The 16,963-nt window shown below is 52.6% G+C and overlaps 6 protein-coding genes across 6 annotated transcripts; 1 reads left to right on the plus strand and 5 right to left on the minus strand.

Annotated features, from left to right (window-relative positions):
* Window positions 1-268: 268 nt before the first annotated feature.
* COL26b_011578 (uncharacterized protein) lies at window positions 269-1,738 on the minus strand (the record flags this gene model as incomplete). The annotated part of the gene is made up of 2 exons (XM_053184242.1): window positions 269-1,568; window positions 1,647-1,738. The coding sequence occupies 2 exons, from the start codon at window positions 1,736-1,738 to the stop codon at window positions 269-271; spliced, it is 1,392 nt and encodes a 463-aa protein (XP_053031807.1).
* A 744-nt stretch (window positions 1,739-2,482) lies between these two features.
* On the minus strand, window positions 2,483-2,935 carry COL26b_011579 (uncharacterized protein; the record flags this gene model as incomplete). The annotated part of the gene is made up of 1 exon (XM_053184243.1): window positions 2,483-2,935. The coding sequence occupies one exon, from the start codon at window positions 2,933-2,935 to the stop codon at window positions 2,483-2,485; it is 453 nt and encodes a 150-aa protein (XP_053031808.1).
* A 1,252-nt stretch (window positions 2,936-4,187) lies between these two features.
* On the minus strand, window positions 4,188-5,105 carry COL26b_011580 (uncharacterized protein; the record flags this gene model as incomplete). Its single annotated transcript, XM_053184244.1, has 1 exon — window positions 4,188-5,105. The coding sequence occupies one exon, from the start codon at window positions 5,103-5,105 to the stop codon at window positions 4,188-4,190; it is 918 nt and encodes a 305-aa protein (XP_053031809.1).
* Window positions 5,106-6,251: 1,146 nt separating this feature from the next.
* Window positions 6,252-7,202, minus strand: COL26b_011581 (uncharacterized protein; the record flags this gene model as incomplete). Its single annotated transcript, XM_053184245.1, has 1 exon — window positions 6,252-7,202. The coding sequence occupies one exon, from the start codon at window positions 7,200-7,202 to the stop codon at window positions 6,252-6,254; it is 951 nt and encodes a 316-aa protein (XP_053031810.1).
* Window positions 7,203-8,113: 911 nt separating this feature from the next.
* Window positions 8,114-11,831, plus strand: COL26b_011582 (uncharacterized protein; the record flags this gene model as incomplete). Its single annotated transcript, XM_053184246.1, has 4 exons — window positions 8,114-9,611; window positions 9,739-11,060; window positions 11,282-11,767; window positions 11,805-11,831. The coding sequence occupies 4 exons, from the start codon at window positions 8,114-8,116 to the stop codon at window positions 11,829-11,831; spliced, it is 3,333 nt and encodes a 1,110-aa protein (XP_053031811.1).
* A 2,432-nt stretch (window positions 11,832-14,263) lies between these two features.
* On the minus strand, window positions 14,264-16,207 carry COL26b_011583 (uncharacterized protein; the record flags this gene model as incomplete). Its single annotated transcript, XM_053184247.1, has 1 exon — window positions 14,264-16,207. One exon carries the CDS (start codon window positions 16,205-16,207, stop codon window positions 14,264-14,266), a length of 1,944 nt encoding a protein of 647 aa, XP_053031812.1.
* Between the last annotated feature and the right edge of the window lie 756 nt (window positions 16,208-16,963).

The following is a 16,963-nucleotide window of genomic DNA, read 5'->3' on the forward strand; positions in this document are numbered from 1 at the left end:
TGGTCATACAGAACCTTTGATCCCTTTTATTCCTCTCTCTGCGCGAGTTCGGTATTTTTTGTTTTCCCTGCTCCAAAAGACTGCATGCAGCTTCTCCAATCTTGTCATCCGTCGGTCTAGTATGGTTGTAGTAGTAAAAAAGGAGAACCAGTAGTGCGTGGTATTCATGATGCTAAATGAAATTTTTCCTCCAAACGCCTCTCCCCCCATCCCCTGCCCGTGACGTAAAACCTCCCAAAGGCTCCTGATCTCAAGAAACGGAAAACATCTAGTCGTCCTTGTCGGCGGTCAGGATCTCGCCGCCAAACAGCCCAAACGTCGCGTCGAGCCAGCAGATGACCTTCCAGTACAGGCTGGCGCGGTTCCAGTCGAACTCGCCCGTGTCGGTGCGCGGGACCTCGTTGCCGATCATGGAGCCGCTGAACCACTTGAGGAAGGGCACGGCGTTGACGAGGCGCTGGGCGTAGCTCTGCTGCGGGAGCAGGGCCTGCTCGGCGGGCAGGAGCCGGGCGCGTCGGGCGGTGGGGATGCGGCGGCAGTAGAGGCTGTCTTCGGTTGTCATCTGCAGGACTGCGGTAGACTGGGACGTGGACGAGGAGGGCTCGAGGGGCGGGGCATCGGTCATGGTCACGGTGGCGGAGGACATGTTAGACATTGTCGCCGTGTCCATCGTATTGGAGGACGTGAGGGACGTGGGCGGGGAGAGGTCGGACATGGTGCGGGCGTTGACGGCGAAGGGGTTGCTCGGTTTCTGGAGACGCTTGCGAGGCGTGGCGTGGCTCCCGAAAGCACCCGCGGGTACGGACTGGGAGCGGTGCAGGTCATCGTGGGCGGGCACGAGAGAGTCGACGTCGGGGATGGGCTCGTCGCGGACCGGGGGGAAGCCGCTGTAGGGCTCCGCGTAGACGAGGTAGCCGTTGACGCGCTGGGGGCTGGCGTAGCACGCGGCGTCCGCGGCGTCTGCGGATTCGAAAGTGACCTTGACCCAGTGCTCGCCGCCGTCGGCGCGGTTGACCTTCGCGCGCTCCTCGGGGGTGAGGACGCGGCGGCGGGTGAAGGCCGGGTCGCGGAGCTCTGACTTGTAGCGGCGCTGCTCGAGGGGGGGCTCGCGGGGGTAGTCTTCGCAGATGAGGCCGGCGAGCTGTTCGTAGTGGGCGAGGGCGGCGTACTGCTGGGAGGGGGAGCGGTAGCCGCGGAGGATGACTTCGGTGGGCTCGCGGCGGGCGAGGCGGGGGCCAGTTGCGGCAGCCGTAGGTGCTTCTTCGGAGGCTAGGAGGGGCGCTTGTGAGAGGCCTGAGGTTTTGCGTTGGGTGCCGACGGCGGCGGAGGAGCTGGTGGTTGTACCTGGTTGTTGTGATGAAGTGCCGGCGTTGGCGGCTGTGTTGAGGGCGGTAACGTTCGCTTGGGAAGAGATCCAGTCGCCAAAGATCTTGTCGGCGGCTGCGACGGTTGGGTTCTCGCGGCGGGCGGGTGTCCCTGTGCGGGAGCGGGAGCGGCGTGTGGACTTGCCGAAGGAGCCTGTCTCTGGGGCGCCGCGGCGGTTTCTAGCACCGGGGAGGCCATCTTGTCTGCGCGGAAGGAAGTTGTTAGCTGGATGTCACTGCGCGGTAGGACCCTTCGAGGGTTGAAGTCGCGTCGGGACGTACTGAGGGAAGACCATGGCGTAAGGGCGTTTTATGCCGTCGTCGCCGATGTAGAGCTCCTCGTCGGGAACATTGTGGAGGATGAGAGGCGCCATTGTGGGCGGAGGTATTAAAGGCGTCGCTGCCTCGAAAGGGTCGGACGCGGCAAGCTTCGAAGCTTCGAAGTCGGTGTCGGGATGTATTCGGTGTGTTTCGTTGCGGAAGGAATCGACACTAGAACGCGCACGAAAGGAAGGAAAGTCCTGAACGGAGCGTCGGGGGTATTCGTCGAGGTGCTGTGTTGCCTTCGGCGCTGCGGGGGTTATACACAAAGAGATTGAGCTCTTGGGGAGAGGTGTCGACTTCACATGCGATGCTTGCTGCAGCTGGCGATGATTTTCCCATGCGAAAAGTAGCTGACCGGGGGGTGGCCCAGCAACCACGGGATATCTCTGCTCCGGGGTCCGACGGTACCCAGTGGCTTAGGGGCCGTGCGCTGACACATGTGCCGGCGATCCACTTTGACATCAAAAGCCACCAGTCAGAGCGTTGCGAATTCAATACTTCAATTCCTCAGTCTTGTCCATGTCACCTTGTCAATCTGAAGGAAACACTGTTGGTACGATAAATTGCATGCCAGCAACGAGATGGACGTTCAGAATACGTTGCATCTTCCCTATGGCGTCATAGCGTCGAAAGGTCGGTATCCTAGACAACCATAGAGCCACCATCAGTAGCAGCAACGGTACCAGTCGCATTTCGATCCTTCAGCAACCAGAGATACGCCTCAACAACATCCTCAACCCTCCCAACTGACCCGTCGGCACCGTTCCCTCAACGCCTTTCACCATTGCCTGCTTCTACTCCGCACTCATGTGATCCCATAGCTCAGTATCAACATGGCCCGGAGCAACAGCATTGACCCTCAAAGGCTTCAGCTCCACTGCCAGCTGCTTCACCATCCCCTGTGAGCCCGCCGTAAAATACGACACGACAGACCAGCCGGGTGTAGACTTGTGTGCCGCGCTACCGCTGGTAATGATGAATGTCGACTCGTTACTCTTCGGAGGGTACCGCGACGCGACTTTGATTGCCATCAGAGGGGCGACGAGGCACATCTGGCATGCGGCCAGGATCTTGTCGGGAGTAAGATCTTGTAGCATCATCAGAGAGAGCGAGTTGGCGGCTGTGAAGACGACATGGTTTAGAGGCCCTGCTTGTTTGAACACGGCTTCCAGCCTTTCTTCGGCATCAGGTCCTGAGAGGTCTGCTGTGAAACTCTGGATCTTCGGGCTCGAGGGGGAAGATGGCATCGTGGCTTGGAGACTTGCAACGGCGGTCGAAAGCTTGCTGCTCGAAGAGGAGGAGATGGTCACGCTGGCGCCGGCCGCGAGAACGGCCTCTGCGACGCCGAAGCCGATGCCGGTTGAGCCTCCGATAACCAGAACATGCTTCCCAGCGAGTTATTGTATTTGGTCGACATTTCCTGAAAAGGCGGCAATCGCTTGAAATTTCGTCTTGGTTCAGCTTCGTTGGATCTGGAGTCTCAAACGAGTCGGAATTGCTATAATGATGAAGTTATGCACCTTCAAGGAGCGGCGATGTTTTGATGATAATTTAATCCTCGCTCGATTGACTGTTTGACTTGAGACATCAAATCAATGAGATAATTGACTTCAGTCCCATCCCTTTTTGGCAGGCTGTAATTCCGCGCAAAAGCCGAAAGCCCCCGTGCGGACATAGTTCCGTCCAGCGCCGTCACTTACACGGAGTCAAGGCAAGTGCGGGGTTTAATCCCGGCCCAATGGCAACGTCGCACATACACTGGATTTCAAGTTATAGTGGTGTTAAAAAGTCCAAGAAAACGCGAGGCTGTTAAGAATCTCAGCTTCGTGGAATGAGAGTCCAAGAGAAAGAGACTGCGTTTGTTGGTGCTCAAGCCTCGCGAGGTTGAAGTATCGTGAATCTTGTAGGTGGACTTGCTGTGTTGGATGCCTACAAAGTCGCCAGATGAGCCTTTCAGGGCTAGTGCTAACAAGTGATGAGAGCCTCAAATCGGCTATGATTTAAAACTTGCACTGATGCCTGGATGATGACATGATCGAACACTGTCAGCTTGCGTGGATATTCTACATGCTCCGCCCTAGTTATAATGCCAAGGATAATGGCCCCAGGGCAGACACCCCGGCCGCCCCGGCAACTTTCCTTATTTGGACATCTCGCCTTCGCATCTTGACGAATGAGAACTGACACTCGAACATCCAGGTCAAATTGTCAACTCCAAGAACGTAAAAGAACAAATGACGTTCCTGCAGGATCTCATCCCCGAGACCAAGTGCCGCGGCAAAAATCCCGATCACACGTACAAGGGCATTATGTTTTCGAAGCAAACAATCCTATTATGTACACTCGTAAAAGACCTCCATATCTACACAAAGAGGCCGTCTAGTTAAAGCTATGTACATGCAGAAGTGGATTTCGCGGATGAACGGCTGATGTTCGACTCGCAAACTGAAAAGTCGACATCCCCCGACCCCAACCTCAAATTTCGTGCAGTCCAATATCTTACGATGTCGGTGGCGCAGGAACCGTGAACGTGCCAGTCTCGATATCCTGTTGCGCCTTCAGACTCATGTTTACAATCTCAATGATCACATGCTGCCGCTCCGCCTCAAGGTGCTCCTCGGAAATCGCGCCGCCATACCAAATGGACGCGTAAATGTCGATGCCCTTCTTCCCAGGCTGTCCAAACGACGCACCATCAACATCCCGTGCCGCGATATTGAGCACGCCAAAGTTGGTATCCTTGCCGTCAACCAGATTCTTGTCGCCACACGCCTTGATCAAAAACTCCGGCAGCGGCCGAACCATGGCTCTCTCAGCACACAGCGCAGCGCTGTAGTTGGGAATCGTGAAGTTGGTGATCGTGCCGCCCCACCCCTCGAGAATGCGCGAGACGCCGCTGCCGGTGGTGAAGTCCGAGTGCTTGAAGTAGTGCTCCGCGTTCTCCCTGTTGTTGGCCGCGTCGGCTCTGGGCGACGACGACCACGCCGAGAAGGCCCAGGCAGTGATGTTGGGTAAGGACACGACCGCGCGCGCTTCGACGGCCTTCCAGGTCTCTGGCTTGTCCAGCTCGGACTTGTCGTTCACCTCGTACCAGAACTGCCTGGCTTCAATGATCTCTCTCTCGAAGATGTCCAGGAATCCTTGGTCGCCGATTTCAGTCTTGCGCTGGAAGAGCTGGTCCATGCACTCGGTGGCATCACTCGGGGCCCTTTCGTCGCAGTTTGTGCGCTCGTTGAGTAAGTTCCAGACGTAGTGACATCTGTCCAGCTCGAACTCGGCCTTGGTGCCAAGCTTTGCGGGACCTGACAGGGTGAAGTCGTAGCCACCAGCGGTTTCAGTCCAGTTGCCGAAGGAAGGCCACGGAGTGCTCTGCGCAGCAGCCAGAGTGGCGAAAGTAGCAATGAAAAGAGACCGCATGTTTGACAAGTTGAAAAGTTGAAAAGATGGGAGATTGCAGCTGGACTGGTCCTATGAGATCGAACGACTGGCATGAGGACGAGGTTTAGACTTATATAGCATATTCCCATCCCGATATTGAACGCCCGCTGGCCGCCACTCGGGACTGGCGCGGCACCTCCACAGTCATCGGTTCTCGCAAATCATCGTATGCTGTCCAATCACGAGCAGTCTCGTCATCGCCACGAGAACGCTTCAATCGTCGGTTGGGAGGCAGAAAGTGCGAACTTTGGTGAGATTGAAGGTGTCGGCTGAGGGATCCACACGCATCTTTGCTAGCTTTCTCTGCCTAGAAGGAAGAAGCAAGAAACAAGTTGATAAAGTCCTGGTAAGCGAATCCGCCGCAGGATGCATGTGCAGGGGTGTCCCGCAGCAAACAATGAGAACAAAGAGGTGGTGATATCGATCTCCAGAATTTAAGCGAACGATCGATTCAGGGGTAATTCATGGATTTGGACTTTCGTAAAATTCTCAAGGCAGACGCTCCCTCGGGTCGGTCATATCCCGGATATTCCATAAAATGGTTGTTGCCGGCCAAAGGGACCTTGGTCGTGACCTGCACTGCCTCGGACCAAATCAACCGAGAAGATGACGGCTTTTGAATTTCAGCTTTGGGGGCCGCCAAGACGACTAGCTCAGCAAAACAAGCAGTCGTTGGTTCATGAGTGGGTGGATGGAAGTCACATCCCTTAATCAAGAAGGAAAAGAAAGTAAAGCATGCAGGGGCTGAATCTTAAATTCAATCGTTTTATCGCAGCAATTGCTTTCAACAGCTCACCCAACTGCGTGAGTACCAGGAGGCGGTGAAATTTTAGTTGAGAACTTGGCTAGTCAAGAAGGGTAAATGCCAATGCAAGTAATCGTCTTTTGATTTTCTGTTACAAACGAGTCCTACATACTACCTCGACAACCTCGCAAGCCCGACTATCTATCGCAAGTTGGTTCTACGTTGCTTCCTGGTCAACTTGTCTCCAACTCCTCCACTCTCCAGCACAGCCTGTATTTGGCTTGAAGTAAAATAATCATTTTACAGTCTGCAAGAAAGAGAAGATTAAAACTCCAATTCTTCTGAAGACTGAAAAGACAACAAAGTTGCTATGGCGGCAATCAATCCTCCTCCTCCAGCAGCCTCTTGTAAGACTCGGCCAGCGTAACCTTCGGAGTAAATATGTCGAATATTTCTCGGCTTGTTGTGGAGGTGCTGCATTTTCCTTCCCAAGCCGTCTCTAAAGCGTACTTGATCGACCGAATGACGCTCTTTGACTGCTGAGATTGAGCTGCCATGTCTTCAACAAAGGACACGTCTTTGAATTGGACATCCTCAACCCTTGTGCCAAGCGACTTCTCAACCATCCCCACAATCTGACGCCCGGTGACGTCTTCGGGACCGTTCAGAACGTATTTAGCCCTGTCGTGAGGCTTCACATCTTCGGCAGTGAGAAGGTGTGCCGCTAGATATCCGACCTCGAAAGGATCGATGATCCCGACCGCAGCGTCTTCAGAAGCAATCAACTTCAGCGTGTGCGGCTTCCCCGTCTGGCGAAATGATTTGACCAGCTCCGCCGCAGGGTAAAGGTAGAGAGGCGAGAAGATGTTCGGCTGCAGCGAGGTCCACTGAAGACGTTGAAACTCCGGCGAGCTCAGCATGGACTCAATGGCCCAGTGGGTTCTTGGGTAGTACGCAGGGCAGTCGGGCCGTACGTTTGCGGCAGTTGTCGAGATTCGCACCACGTATTCGACACCAGCGTTGAGAGCAGCGACGTGGAAGGTTGACTCTTCGGAGAATTGGTTGGGCTCGTTGTGAGCGGCAATGAAGGCCCTCACAACGTTGTGTTGGCGCAGCCAATCCGCGGTGATGTCCACCCAGTTCTTTTCAAGTACTTCGACATTCGGCAGCTGAGCGAACTTCTGCGCGACAGTTCCGCTGAGCGATCGAGTGAGAGCAAGGACTCTGTGGTTAGAGAAGGTGGTGCTGGGTTTGAGAAGTTCTGACAGAGTCTCGACGACACCGCGGCCAGTGTTACCGGTGGCGCCAACGACAAGAATTGTTGGTTCCATGTTTTGAATGAATTCAGTAGAAGGAAGAGTGTGGCTAGTGTGCGACTGGTGTACGTTCTTTTGGGCGGGTTGATCGCGTCAATCAAGTCATGCAGTGTGCCTGGTTTTATCCTCACCAGGATCTGAAAAGGTTCTGTCGATATCGACCTAAATCATGAGATTTATGATGACTCTAGCTCTAAAAGCTGGTCGCATAACGTTATGGCGGAAAATGACTATTCAATTAGTCTGAATGACGATTACAAATGCAAGCGGCGCTCCGCTAGATTTATCCCGCCGGGAAGGCGGAGTTGGAGATGTAAGACGCGGACTTTGGTAATCCAACAGAAGTGATCTTTGTTTCACCAGAAAGATATCTTTACATTTGATTTTCAATAGTCCTAGCCGATTATTTCCTCAGACATGCGTGCACATCTGATACGATCCGCCAGTGCAGGTGCAATACGTCGCATGTGGAGCTTGTGGCACCCGTCCCCGTCCTAATGAGCGTTTGTATCGTCCACTCTACCGTTTCTCATGGCCTTAAAGCCCCTTTCTCACGGTCTTCCACATATACGTAGGACCAACACACAAGATAGAACAGGCTTGCCGGTCGAACAAAATAGGCCTGGTTCTGAGGATGCATATGCAGGGGTGTTTCAAGCACTGCGATTGGGTACATAGGTTTGTCACTTGCTCCTAAGCATTCCCGCGAATTGCATGGAGATTGGCTGGCGCTTCCGTTGGAAAGAATGGCTCTGCGGGCGATTGAGGGAGATATGGGGTGGATAAGCAAGTGAGCCGCAAGGCTCCCGTCCCACATCACGCAATGTTTCACGCCTGAATTCTGTCGGCACTATTGAAGCTAAATCATCAAAGATTCGTCTGGTACCACAGTACCAAGTGCTCTGCGTACCCAAAGTCTCTTTCCGATGGAGAGTATTGACGACGTTGTGGATCGCGCAAGACAGGCGCTGCAGGGAGTGTCTGAAGACGACGAGAATCGATGGAGGAATTTGGCAAAGTTCGGAGGTCTGCTCGACTGGGCATGGAGCCAAACCAAGTCCATGCAATATCTTGAGGAAGCTATTGGAGTCTCTGAAGCTGTGGTGAAGGTCACGGCAGAGAAGGGCCTGATCACGAACCAGGCAGACTTCCTCGCCACTTTGCACTCCCTCTGGCTGGAAAAGTATCACGAAACTCACGAAATCATGGATCTGGACAAAAGCATTCAGGCTGCCAAAGAAGCTGCAGAGTTGACACCGGAAGATGACGAATATAAGGCCAGCAGACTTAGTGAATTCTCACATCGGATTCATACAAGATACAAGCGCTTGGGCCGGTTGTCGGACTTACAGGAAGCGATCCAAGCCGCGGACCAGGCTATAGAAGCTTCCCCGGGCATACACAATGAAGCTACATGCGCTGGATGGCGGAGTGACCTTGCGTTCCTAGTTACAGCAAGATTTCCACATACCGGCGAGTCCAAAGACTTGGAAGATGGGATTCGCCATGCCAGAGAGGCGGTCGAAGCCACACCCGCTGACCACCGTGAGAGATCGAATAGACTGAACAACCTTGGGCACGTTCTATACTCTACATACGTCTACACGGACATGCGCCAATATTTGGAAGAGGCTATTAGCTTGGCCAAAGATGCCATTGATGCATTTACTGCAGCTGTGCCTCCGGACCATCCTAGCCGACTTGATCGGTGGTTTAACCTAGCTGTACGTCTCGGAGCTAGATACTCGCTGACAGCTTCCGAGGACGACATAAATGAGGCAACACGAATAACCCAAGAGGTATTATCTTTGACTCCGCACGGAAGTCTGGAGTTGCCCAACCGTCTTAATCTCCTTGGGAGCCTGCTAGAAGACCGGTACAAAAGCACTCTCAAAAGGGAGTACCTAAATGAGGCAATTAAGATCGCCATGAAAGGTCTCAAGGTAACCTCAAACGACAGTCTCGACCAGGCTACGTTTCTGAGGAACCTTGTCTTTCGTTTTGGCGAGAAGTTTCTCTTCTCAAATTCCCTGGTTGACCTGAATTTGGCTATAGATGCGGCGAGGAAGGCCCTTGAGATCATTCCCCGAGACGTACCAGAGCGACTAAGTGTATTGAGCAATCTCGGAGCTTTACTCGGAAAGCGGTACTCTCAGACTCTGGACGCCGGTGAATTAGACGAAGCCATTGGATTTGCTAGAGAAGCTCACGATGCATTCGCGGGGCCACACATCCGAATCAACGACAGGATTTCCCGCATCATCGTCCTTCACGACCTTCTTGATAAGAAGTACTCGCGCACCGGAGCGATGTCTGACCTGGAAACTGTATCCTTGCGGCAAAGAAGGCTATCAACATTACACCGAAAGGCCACGAACAGCGTCCAGAACTCCTGGATACTCCCAGTCACCATCTCGACCACAAGTATTTCTACACCAGGACTACCGATGATCTACGCGGATGTATTCAATTCACGCGAGAAGCTCTTGCTGAAACTTCGGAATCTAGCCCATATTGGACAGCACGCTGCCATAACTTGGGCCTCGACTAGGCGAGCACTACTCTGCCATCGGGATGCGTGCAGCATCGGACCTGAGTGAAGCAATTCTGATGAGCCGAAACGCTGTCAAGGCAACTCACGAGAAGCACCCGATGCGCCCAGACTACCTGAATGGTCTTAGCATGAACCTCGGACGACAATACTATGAAAATGGACGGAGGGAGGATCTCGACGAAGCCATCAGGTCTGCCAGAGAAACCATGAAGATTGCACCATCGGATCATCCAGACCGCGGTTACTTTCTCATCAATCTAAGCAACCGCATCGGTGACAGATTCACTCACAATGGCGACGAAGATGATTTGACGGAGTCTACTCAACTTGCCCAGGAGGCCTTGGAGGCTACTACAAAACATGGTCCTCGGTTATCAATCAGGATGAACAACTTGGGACTCCGTCTGAGAGACAGATACTTGAGGACTGGTGAGACCAAAGATCTCGATAAGTCTGTTGATCTAGCAAGGAAGGCAACAGAAGCCACTTCTACGAATACGGAGACCCCGGAACGTACCGACCAGCTGTTTAATCTAGCAATCCGACTGGGCGATAGATATCAGCGAACAGGAGAAGAAAAGGACTTGAAAGAAGCTATTGAACTTGCTAAAGAAGCCGTTCAATCTACGCTTGAAGGCCACCCAGCTCAGGGTACTCGTCTCAATGCGCTAGCAAGTCTACTGGGCGACAAATATGCCCGTTCTCATGTATTCTCACATTTGGACGACTCCATCGCATTCGCGAGGAAGGCCACGCTAGTGGGCACGCAAGACCACTTTGTTAGACATGCGGAGTATTTGAACAACCTTGGAAACCGGCTTTCTGACAGATACTCTCATGCCGGGGCGCTAGATGATCTCGAAGAGGCTATCAAGTTCCATGGTGAGGCGGTCAAAACGGTGCCTCCTACTCATCCCGACAGAGCAGACTATTTGAACAACTTGGGAAATGCTCTGAGTGATAGGTATGAGCGCAAAAGAGAAATAACCGATCTTGACAGAGCTATCATTGTATCCCAAGAAGCTTTGGCAACACTTGTTCCACAAAATAACCCCAACCAAGGACCAATCTTGAGCACCATTGGAAACAGACTGATCGACCGATACTCCGGAGAGACCCATCCGAAGCGCGGACAGGTCGAAGATCTCAACATGGCAATCAGTCACATCAACAAAGCTGTGCAAGTCACGCCTGAAGGCCGCCCCGATCGGGTCAAGTACTTGAACAACCAGGGAAAGTTCTACGGTCTCAAATTTCGACATTTTGAAATGCAACATTTGGATGACCTTGAGTTGGGTATCAGCGCTGCCAACAAAGCGGTAAATACCTGCCCCGATGATCATCCTGACGAGCTGCAGCAACATTCAATCTTGGACGCTTGCTTTGGGACAGATACTCGAAAGTCGGAGAGCTAGATGACTTGCGGAATGCAAGGGCAAACTTTGTGTCGACTCTGGGCCATAAGCAAGCCCCGATCAGCTTGCGTATCGATGCTGGCCGACAATTCCTGTGAACTCCAGATGCCTTGAACGATACACAGCTAGCCTTCAACATAGCGAAGCAAATAATTTCACTGGTCCCGGTGTCAGCACCGCTCTCGTTGCGTCCAGCAGATAAACAGTATCTGCTTACTCAGGCTGTCGGACTAGCTTCAGATGCTGCTGCAATTGCCATAGAGACTGGCGAAGGCCCGACCGAGGCCCTCAAACTGCTTGAGACTGGCCGAGGCATCATCGCCGATTCCCTGCAGAAGATCCGCGCAGACATATCGGAGCTGCACCGCTCGCATCCAAAGTTGGCCCAGGCTTTTGACCAACTCCGTAATCTCATGGATTCATCCAATGCGAGCCATGGTGATTCCGGCAAGTCGTCCATCGAGGCCGACACCCGCCACCTTGCCACTGCTCGAATGGAAAATCTGCTGTCAAAAATACAGCAACAGCCCGGTTTTGAAGGGTTTCTCGGCACCATGTCTGAGGACCAGATGCTCCGAGCAGGTTCGAGAGGCCCCGTTATTGTTGTCAATGTTAGTCGGTTCAGGTGCGATGCTATCATTGTCGAAGAAGATCACGTACGAACTTTACCATTGAACCACGTTACCTACGAAATCATCGAGTCAAAGGCTCGTGAAGTCAGGGATTCTTACATTCTGATCTGGCTATGGAATGTCATTGTTGGACCTGTTCTCGAGTATCTGAGTTTTACGGACACGCCGAACGCGGCAAAAGCTTGGCCTCATATTTGGTGGATTCTGACCGGCCCGCTGGTTGGCTTTCCTCTGCATGCTGCTGGTGATCACTTTGGTGGTCAAGAACGGACAGCGCTTGACAGGGTGATATCGTCTTACAGTGCATCCGTTCATGCCATTCTCCACGCTAGAAAGCCAACCACCTACAGCTCTGTGATCCAGAACGACACAGGGGGCGCAATACGAGAGGAAGGCGACGGCACTTCTACCTCAGAATTCGTTCTCGTTTCCATGACGAAGACGCCGGGCATGAAAACGCTGCAGTATGCTGCAAGCGAAATTGATGCTGTCAAGTTGGGCTGCAAGTCCAGGGGAATCAGCTGCACTCACGCGGCTGGAAGATACAGAGATGTACTTGCCGCGTTAAATAGTGGTTGCAAGGTGTTCCACTTTGCTGGACACGGCCACACGCACTCCGTCGACCCTCTGCAGAGTCGCTTGCTACTGGAAGACTGGGAGGATCAATCTCTGACAGCTGGCAACCTTTTGGAGATAAATCTGAGGGAAAGTTCTCCATTTCTGGCATACTTATCGGCATGTGGAACGAGCCAGATCCTTGATTATAAGTCAGTTGACGAAAGCATTCACTTGGCCGGCGCCTTTCAGCTTGCTGGCTTTCGACATGTAATTGGGACACTGTGGGAAGTTGAAGATAGCTTATGTGTGAATACGGCGAAGATGACTTACGAGGGATTGTGGGAAAAGGGCATGACTGATGATTCCGTTTGCCAAAGTCTCCATCACACGATCCGGCATCTTCGCGACGACTGGGTTCATAGCCATCAAATGCGCAATAGGTCAAAAGTAAGCCGGTCAAATGTGGAGCAAGAGACGGTAACTCAACTCGAGGAAGAAGTGGAAATGGAGGCACCTGTCAAATTGGACGGAAACGGTCTTACAAGGGACATCAGAAGAAGGAGGCCTGAAGTCACGAGGTCATGGTGGGTTCCTTACGTTCACTTTGGTCCTTGAAAACGATGTCAAAGTTGCTAGCCTTGTGTCCAAAATACAAATGCAAAATCCCTTTTTCTAATCCGACGCCTGCCCATACGGTTCAATCCTTAAATCCGGCCCATGTCCAACATATGCCGTAGCGCCAGCCAGTATTCGATCGTTCTCAATATGCAACCTTTTTTCCTCGCCTATGAATACGGTGATCACAGCGAAGCCGTCTTTGCTCGTCCACAGAGGAAACGTAGCTCTAGATTCCGACTTGGTTTTCGATTCGGGTTGGAGAGTCTTCTTTGTAGCAGGGCCTACGTATGTCTATTGGCCCAATTATCAATATCAATACCGAAGAGAAGGTTAGACAGAAGTTGGGAAACGTACTGTTTGGCTCAAACCAATTCCTCCCCCTGTTGTTGACAGATTGACCTCAAAACCCGTGAGCATCCGGCAAGGACGATGCTTGGACACAACGACAGTGATCTCCTCATCATGTTGGTTCACAACCCACACGCAAGCCGGCACTCCTTTCAGTTTCCTTAACAAGGCTCCGAAGGACCCCTGGATGCCTTGTCAGCGGTTCGCCAGTTCGCATGACGCATAACCCGGAAGAAGATGGTGTGTTCTCTCACCTTGGGAACCGGGCCCCCTGGGACGGAAGCCGGGATGTCACCCCCCCACCAAGCGTCTTCTTGTGAAACTTGGTTCTCGGGGCCGGGAAGATCGCAGCCGTCGACGGGTAGATCCGTGGTGTGGAGAAAGATGTTCTCCTGTGGTACGGGTAAAGCTTTCAGTATTTCCATGTTGAAGACCCTAAGACGACCGAACACCAGAATGAATGAAGTACGAAGTGCAAATTTGGGTGACTTTTGAGAGCCACGGAAATATCTTGTACGAGAGCAAGATTTTCAATCGCCTCATAATGTCTCATTTTACTAGCATGGTACTGTGGCAAGAGGCAAATGGCAACAGCTGGGGGATGGAACCGAGAAGCGGGCGGAGCATTTTTGCCACGTAAAGCTGCATCTGCAGGTCGCCGTTGTTGCAACCGCAATGGTTAAGTGAGCTCATTTGATAGAATCCCGAGGAATAGTAGGTCTTAATTGGTGTGAAACTGAAGTGCGGGTCGACGTTAGCTGATCGAAGGATCAAAACCTTGGAGGAGACCGATCACCATCGCTGACGCAGTACTACACAAAACCACGACATTAACCATCAAACCAACAAGAAAGTGCTTATAACTTCAGGTGCACGATGAGTACTTCTGCTTGAAGAGATAACTTGTGCAAGCTGTCTGTGCCTATGTATGATGATTGAGAAATAGCTGCTTCAGTTGTGGTTCAGCTCGAACGAGACTACACGCATGCCAAATTCGACATAAGTCTGCCGAGTTTTGAAATCTCTGGTAGAGCTCGAGCCGACAGTATCGATGAAATCACTGAGACTTGGCGCATCGAGTTCTTGAGCCCCCCTGTCTGCACCCTTGGCCGCTCCAGGGCCCGTCTCAAGGCACCGAAGATCCATGTCGAGTCGATTAGGTGTTACCACAACAACAATGTTCTCGAAAAGCCTGGGGCATTTCTTTGGCACCCTCTCGGGCCAATCAACCTCAGACCCTTCAAGGGTTCCGAATATCATGTCCAACTCGCCAAAGATGTACTCCTCATTGGGACGAAGTTCTCGGCCGCTTGGTGTTGCGGAAGTAAGCATCATAACAGATCCAGCGCAAATTTCGAAAATCGTTACAAGAACTGGTGATCGGCCATTGTTGCAAAGTTTGATGAATATCCTGTCCCCTTCGGTGACCACGAGGCCTCCTTCTTGGCCGCTGGTGTCCGGTTGGCCACATCTGACTCGGCCGACCTGCACACCGACTTGTTGTGACAGTGCAATCGGCTCGACTTGCCGAGCAAGCGAGAGAAGGTGTCTCGACCGCGCCATGGACTCCAGTCTGTCAATAATCTCGGAGACACATCGGGCATCAACATGTTCCCCTGTCGCCTGCCAGCAACCCAGGAGAGAGGATTCACCAGTCTCCTGACTCCAGAGCTCGACTTCGGAATCCCCGCGCGCGATTGTGGCGAATGGGGACGGATCGTTGTCTTCAGCTTTGCAGAGAAAAGGCGATCCATCAATGCGGCCATTTAACTGCTCTGAGGCCTCCCCAAGCTGAACTGCGACGGGCAATCTACCAATCTTCTTTCTTGGAAAAGCTCTCATGTCTGATCCAGCATGTTTCTCAACCCGACTGATGAGGTCGCTGTCTTTGATGACCCGCGACTTCACAGGCCCAACAGCATCAACGGTGATCTCAGTAATCTGGCGACGCAAGTCAAATCGCTCATCAAGCCCCGGCAAGACGGCATAAGTATCTCCCGCCACAACACCGTGAAGCCTCCCACCCTCCAAGACAGGACCATCCTTCGGAGTGTATGAGAACGGAAGTGCGGCATTAAGACTCGCTTTGTCAAGGCTGAAGGTGAACCGCGTGTCGTCTCCTTCAATTTGCGGAAATTGCTGAGGACAGGTGGCTTTGATGCGGTCTCGAACGCTGCGCATGACGCTGCGCCAGCAACTTATTGACGGATTACCAGACGCATCCCGTCGGAGCATCACACGCTCAAGAGCTTCTGTGAGCACACTTCGCTGCTCCTCGCCGAAGGCCTGTTCGTAAGCGCTCTCAGTCTGCGCTGACGCTGCAATGGTGAGAAGTCGGGGATTTCTTTCATGATGACCGCCTCCGTTGAGCGTGCCATCTCGCAGCATCTTTTGAATGTGTGAGAAAACTACAGCATAGACTTGCGGGTCAATCTTTTTGACGGTGGCCTTGAGTCGGGCCATGCGGGCTGCATGACAACAGTCCAGTATCAGGGTGACATTTTCGGTCTTGTCGGTGATTCGGCGCAGATATTGTGACAACTCCACGTCTGTAATTCCTCTGAAGTCACCTTCGGTGGTGTCTGAAAAGTCATACGGGATGAGAAACTGGACTGGGCGCTTCGCGTTGATCTCGCCTGTCTGCTCTACAAGGCCTCCATGGCCTGAGAAGTAGACCACGACAGCATCGCTTGCGTTCGTGGCCTCGATGATATCCTCCAAGTGGTTGAGAATGTCAGCTCTAGTGGCGTTTTGTACCGTCTCGCAGGAAAATCCGTAAACTTCGAGTATTGTTCTCATAGTTTCCAAGTCCTGGGCGGGGGCCCTGAGTCCCGCAACGGGACAGCCGATCAGTAGCGCCCGCTTGTGGCCGCCATTCGAGGCCGCCTCAGGCATGATTGAGTCGTATGTCGTTCTCAAATGCAGATGACAGAAGTGTTTTCAGATCATCGTCTTTTACAGAATGACAAGCATAGATGCAGATGAGAGAATTCTTTTCGGGAGGGAGAGATCCTACGAGGGGTTGCTGGCCAACAACATGCGGCCACATGCCCCACCGTATCGGGCATCATTGCATCAGGCCACCAAGATGTCAGCATGCATCTGTCACCTTACGGATTAAAGTGCATGATTGAAGTAACATTCGCCCCCATGAAGAGCACTGATGCTAAGGCGAACCTAGGAACTTCTTTCTGAGCATGAAATGCGAATCTGGTTGAGATCACTGACCCCTATTCAGAATAATGCAATGACTTTGGAAACTGCCCTGAGACAAGATTATTTGAGCGGGTTGACACGTCCACTTTTTCAGCGGGTTTTGACTTCAATAAAATGAATGGTTATGACTTATCTTGCTCAAAGGACACCAATTCCAAGCAGGCTTGTCACTTGTCATCTATAGATTCTTGGCTGTCAACCAACGTAGCTCTTCTCGGGTTCCCGGCTGACTAACGGTGGTTGGCCAAATGAGGTAGGGATGTAGCATGAACGCCTCCAACACGGATATGATAAGCCGCCCCGGGTGAATCTGCCGTCTGTTATCTCACTTCGGTATCTCCTTCCCCCGCCTTGCAATTAGCATCATACGTGAAGAGTTGAAAATGTCAACCAGAATATCCCACAAGAAGAGCAGATTTGGATGCACACTGTGCA

Source organism: Colletotrichum chrysophilum (assembly GCF_026319265.1).
Source record: "Colletotrichum chrysophilum strain AFK26 chromosome Unknown scaffold_144, whole genome shotgun sequence".
NCBI classification, from domain to species: domain Eukaryota; kingdom Fungi; phylum Ascomycota; class Sordariomycetes; order Glomerellales; family Glomerellaceae; genus Colletotrichum; species Colletotrichum chrysophilum.